Below are 6,000 nucleotides of genomic sequence, written 5' to 3' on the forward strand. Positions count from 1 at the left end.
GAGAGAGTGTGTGCATGCAAGCACACTCATGCACAAGTAGGTGAGAGGCAGAGAGAGAGGGAGACATAGAATTCCAAGCAGGATCTGTGCTGTCAGCATAGAGCCTGATGCAGGGCTCCATGCCATGAGCGATGAGCCAAAATCAAGAGTCAGACACTCAACAGACTGAACCACCCAGGCACCTTTTTATTTCTTTATTTGAGAGAGAGAGAGAATCCAACGACCCTGGGATCATGACCTGAGCTGAGATCAAAAGTCGAGCATGCCCAACTGACTGAGCCACCCGGCACCCCTAGAGTATACATTTTTAAAGCTCCTGGTTTCTTCCTGGTGTTTCCAAGGCAACTCTCCGTGGTTTTCTTCCAAGGAAAGGGAAGTGGAATAACCCTTAGCAGAATGAGGGCAACTCTCAGCCTTTTCAGAAAAACCCTGCGCAGACCTAAGGAACAATGTGATTTGCTTCATGGGCACCAATTTAAGTATGGAAAATAAAGCTGACATGACTGGGTAAATGTTGTGGTATGAATAAAGGATTGGGAGTTTCTGTCATATTTGAAGATGACTTTCTGTTTATCCACTCCACTGAAAGCACCTACCTCACTGAAACAACCCAGCAACGTGTATAGTAACCGTGTGTCAAGCTTGTCTGGACCCGTCCTGTTGTTCCAGCCTTCCTCTGTTGATCCACCCCTTCCTTTCCCCGACTCACCACTAACTTTCCACTCCAGCCCGGTCACCTTTTGTCCCCTCCCTCAGCAGCATTTTTCCGTGCAGCCCGAGGTCCTCCTGCATCCAAACCATCAGGGGAGTGTGTTTGACAGGCAGATTTCTGGGCCCCGTTGCCAGCTACTGAGTCAGCATCCCAGGCTGGGCTGAGACGGGAGGGGGTAGGATGTGCACACAGCTTCAGTCCACTTCATACGTGTATACCGCCATTGTCCCCATCTGTGGTCCCAGTGATTGCGTAACGATCTTGTGGGTCATTTGAAGCCTTACCATTTTAGTCCTTGTTTACAACCACTCAGCTAGCGATGTATGTGGACACTGGCTCAGCTGACCGACCTACAACAAAGGGAAGAGTGGCAACAGCCCAGCTCTGCTGGCTCCCGCCTCCCTGGTATTGGCCTCAATAAAATAGAACCGGAACCTTCTTAGGCTCCTGAACAGTGATTCCTGAGGAAATGTGGTCGTCGTTTGCAAATAACAAATATCAAACAAGCAGCTAAACCTAGATCTCTCTTTCTACCTTTCCCCAAAATGCTTTGGAGGGAAATTAGGTAATATTGAATAAATTTGTTTATAGGAGAGAGGGCTCCGATTTTAGAAAGGAAATGTATCATATTAAGTCAACTGATCATTCACTTTTAACTTTCTGCTGAAGATGAGAGCATGGGGGAAAGAGCACGGGGGCTGAGAATATGGGGGAAAGAAGGGCTCCCAGGGAAGGAATTTCTTTTTGCCTCTTGCACTGAACCTCCTGGCTTCCTCCTGTGTCCCCCAGGCTGGTACAACCGTCTGTACATTAACTTCACGTTGCGACGCCACATCTTCTTCTTCTTGCTCCAAACCTATTTCCCTGCCACCCTGATGGTCATGCTGTCCTGGGTGTCCTTCTGGATCGACCGCAGAGCTGTGCCCGCCAGAGTTTCACTGGGTAAAAGCATGTGATAAGGTGTGATAGGGTGGTTATTTGTTTTACAACTGATCACTAGAAAAAGTAAAATCATTATTCAGAGTTCTTAACCGATGGGCTGCCAGAGCCCAAAGGACCAGACTTCCCCCTGCTTCCTGCCCTCACCGTTCCCACACTGCTCTCAGTTTCCTAGACTGCTTTATGAAAACCACAGGGAGCTACAACTACATCAGCTCTGCTGCAGTCATTTCAGAGTGAAATAGCTTGTCTGGGGACTAGAGTTCTACCACCAGTAGTGTTAGAGCTCAGTACTTCGATGAATAAGATAATTCTACAAATGGCACAAACTTATTCTGTACATACAAGAATTTTGTTTGTTGCCCTTGTTTGAGTAGAGTGAGTGTTTGAAAGCAGGGCCCGTATCAGGAGATTTGGGGGGAGGGAGAGGGCTGTACGCCCTGGAGTTGTGGTTTTAGTCCTTGGAGACCCTCAACTCCAGAGTGAACTTTTACGGTTCATCATTGTCAATCTGGACAGAATCGAGTCAGGCTCCCAGAAATGTGGGGGTTTCACTGGCAAGGCACAGTGAGGAAGAAATTAGCACATAGGCTTCCAGGAATTTTCAGTCTTCAGAGACTTAATGTGGCCAGAGTGAGAACGAGGCCATTCCTTACGGTGTGGGAAGTTTCCTTTAGAGGTGTCCTTTACTCACCATTTCAAATGCACATCTGGACAGGTCCTCGTGAAGCACTGCTGATGTGGTCAGCCACATGGCACTGACCCAGTCCCCTAAAGTGAAAGAGGAGGGCGGGGGCCACCTGCCGCCTGTGGGACAGGTCCACAGCATGGATGTTTCCATGCCCCGGGGATTTCTCGTTAGATTTAAGAGATGGAGCATGTAAAATGGTGACTCAGTGGAATGTGGGAGCTATTCTGTACCCTTGTCGGCAGCTGAACTAGAGCTGGATGTTGCAGGTATCACCACCGTGCTGACCATGTCCACCATCATCACAGGAGTGAACGCCTCCATGCCCCGCGTGTCCTACATCAAGGCGGTGGACATCTACCTCTGGGTCAGCTTTGTGTTCGTGTTCCTCTCGGTGCTGGAGTACGCAGCCGTCAACTACCTGACCACGGTGCAGGAGCGGAAAGAGAGGAAGCTTCGGGAGAAGGCGAGACAAGTTCCATTCATTTCCTGTCCTAGCCGAAGCTACTGGTTGGATGAGAATGGCAGGAGGGAGGGCTGTGTGTCGAAAAGGGCGATGTTTATGCAAAAGGAGGGGTATCTGTTTTAAAGTAGGTTCTAGCTTCTACCACAATGGATCCCAGAAAGCAGAAAGTCTTTGGATCAAGACTAGGAACAAGAAGACTTGGGTTCTTGGGTCCAATTCTGCCACTTATGCTGGGCTTCCCTTTCCTCATCTGTAAAAAAGGTATAGCTGAACCCTCACTCGCCTTCCTCCCAGGATTATTGTAAGGATCTCATGAAATAATATATATAAAAGTTGTTTTGAACCTGTGGGGTTCTAGGGGCGCTTGGGTGGCTCAGTCAGTTAAGCGTCCAACTTCGGCTCAGGTCATGATCTCACAATTCGTGAGTTCGAACCCCACGTCGGGCTCTGTGCTGACAGCTCACTCAGAGCCTGGAGCCTGTTTCAAATTCTGTGTCTCCCTCTCTCTCTGACCCTCTCCCGCTCATGCTGTCTCTCTCTCTTTCTCAGAAATAAATAAAACATTAAAAAAAATTTTTTTTAAGAAACTGTGGGGTCCTAGACAGACATAAAGTATCACTATTATTATTGAACATGTTTAGGGATGGTGCCTCCATGTCCTATGACCAGACAAGGAGAGAGTTCTAGGATTAAAAATTCCTGTATTTATCTGTGCTCTGACCCAGTGAAAATTCAGCCAAATATACCTTTAGCATTTAGACTCATTGGAAATACTATGCTATGTACACTGTACCACCATACTATATTAACCTGCAGCATGAGAGAGAATGCAAATGAGAGATTCAGGCAATGTGCATGGGCCTTTGGCACAAGGAGAGAACATTAATTCCATTCATATTCAGGCTCTAATTAATCACAGCAAAAAATAAAATGCCAGCTTGTTACCAAATCATTGCTCATCATTGCACCAATCAAAATGGGCATTCACCTAAAAGGTATAAAGATCAGGGATATTAAAATCCCACATTTATGCTCATCTAGGTGGCTAGTAGCTCCTTAATATAAGGGAACTTTAAATTTTAGGAAAAGAGGATGCATTACCTTTTCAAAAACAGTCTTTCAATGCCCACATCATACCTGTTAAATATTTCTACATTGTCTCCAAATAGGCTAAATTGTTTAAGGATTTATTTTTAAAATTCTATTCAAACTTTTTCTACTTTAGCACTTGAGTAGTATTCACTCAGATTTTCAATAATCTGCACATTGGTCACTGTCAAATGATTTTGGATTATATTTAAACACTTTTGATTTATAATCCAATGAACTTTCCTGAATAGAGCTGCTGAGAAAAATACAAGCCTTCATCTGACAAATATGGACTCATGACTTGTTGAATGGTGCCAGCTAGAAGCCCACTCTTGGCTGACTCAAATTTTGGAAAGAAGTTAAGTGAAACCATTTCCTTCCTTAAAAAAGGCATTGCAGGGGCATCCAGTTGGCTGAGTTGGTAGAGCATACGACTCTCTATCTCAAGGTTGTGAACTCAAGCCCCACATTGGGCATGGAAGCTACTTAAAAATAAAATAATAAAAAAGGATTGAAGGCACCCTGATGTTTTATGCTTAAATTTAACTCTTCAGAATTACTATAAAATTAGCCTAATTTGAATTTATGCTTAAATTTAACTCTTTAGAATAAGGATGCTCTCCTACCTAATCATCTTTTGCCTCATGCACAAAGAGGTGGAGACCCACAACTGGAATGAAAATGCATACGTTTAAAGTTTTGACTCTGACACTAGCTATTTAATCTCAGGAGAACTATATGGTCTCTCTGGGTCTTAGCCTCTCTATAGTTGAGAGCATGTGAACTAAATCAATGATTCCGGACCGCGGCTGCACAGTAAAATCACCTGGAGAGCTTCAAATTAATTAGTTTAGAGTGGAGCCTGGGTGTGGCCATTTTAAAGAGCTCCCTGGGTGATTCTAATATGCAGCCAGGGTAGAGAGTCATTGGACTAAGTGACCTCTGGAGATCCTTCTAGTTCTGCCTTTCTGAGTAGCCAGGAGGTTCTGCTCTCCGCCCACCACCTTCTTTGCCCGTCCACAAGGTCTAAACATGCCTGCCATCCCTCTTGTGTTTGCTACCCACAGTTCCCCTGCATGTGTGGAATGCTGCACTCGAGAACCATGATGCTGGATGGAAGCTACACCGAGTCTGAGGCCAACAGCCTGGCTGGGTACCCAAGAAGCCATGTTCTGACAGAAGAAGAAAGACAAGACAAAATAGTGGTCCACCTGGCTCTGAGCAATGAATCCAACTCCTCCAGGAAGAAGGGGCTTCTGAAGGGCCACGTGGGTCTTCGCATCTTCCAGAACACCCACGCCATTGACAAGTACTCCAGGTTGATATTTCCGGCCTCCTACATATTTTTCAACTTAATCTATTGGTCAGTGTTTTCCTAGGAGCCCTGAGGCTATGCCTGGGAAAGGACATAGACATCAACGGGGCCTGGCCAGCCGTCTGCTCGTGGACCTGCTGCGCACCTCTTCCCTCACCAGAAGGAGCAGCCGCCCCTGGACCACCAGCTCCTGGACCACCATGGCAGTACCTCCTCTCAGAGGAGCCCAGGAGCCCTCCAGCTCCCCTTTCCCTGACCTCATGGGTTTGCTCCTCATTAATGGTGTGTTTTGTGTCCTACCTCATGTCTCATTGGGACTGTCTTCTTCTGTTCTCGTGTGCAAACAAGAGCACAAGAGCCTCCCTCCTATAAAAAATGACTCAAATGCCTCCTGGATATTGAGACCCTAAGAAAGCCCAGGGTTCGGTTGCAAAGAGACAAGAAAGAATGAAGGGTAAGCTTAGGGGCTTTCAGAATAAGATATAGGAAATAGGATTCAAAATAGGAATTAAAAAATCTGTAAACCCATACAACTAGGTTCAGTGCCTACCCAGGAAGGAAAAAAAAGCTCATATCCCAGATGGGAAGTGATTTGACCTGTGTGAGTCTGGCAACTCACATATTTTTCAGTCCATTCGATCATTCATTAAATATTGAGCACCCATCCTGTGCCAGGTACTGTGGAAATGAACAAATAGAAGTCTCTTTTCTTAGAGAACTTCCTAAGCCTGCACGCATTCTACATATGGCAGAGGATACTTCTGCCCTTCTCTCTCTCCCGGCCCCTACTT

The 6,000-nt window shown here is 46.0% G+C and overlaps 1 protein-coding gene across 1 annotated transcript in view; it reads left to right on the top strand.

Annotated features, from left to right (window-relative positions):
- GABRR2 (gamma-aminobutyric acid type A receptor subunit rho2) overlaps positions 1-5,466 on the top strand; it is a 43,404-nt gene extending 37,938 nt beyond the window's left edge. The window contains exons 7-9 of the mRNA XM_039232176.1: positions 1,502-1,654; positions 2,609-2,805; positions 4,962-5,466. Of these exons, the coding sequence (XP_039088107.1) occupies positions 1,502-1,654; positions 2,609-2,805; positions 4,962-5,273 (662 nt within the window). The 3' untranslated portion in view covers positions 5,274-5,466. The remainder of the gene's footprint in view (positions 1-1,501; positions 1,655-2,608; positions 2,806-4,961) is intronic.
- The last annotated feature ends 534 nt before the right edge of the window (positions 5,467-6,000 follow it).

The sequence above is a fragment of the Hyaena hyaena genome, unplaced genomic scaffold, assembly GCF_003009895.1.
Source record: "Hyaena hyaena isolate Hyena2069 unplaced genomic scaffold, ASM300989v1 scaffold_66, whole genome shotgun sequence".
NCBI lineage: Eukaryota > Metazoa > Chordata > Mammalia > Carnivora > Hyaenidae > Hyaena > Hyaena hyaena.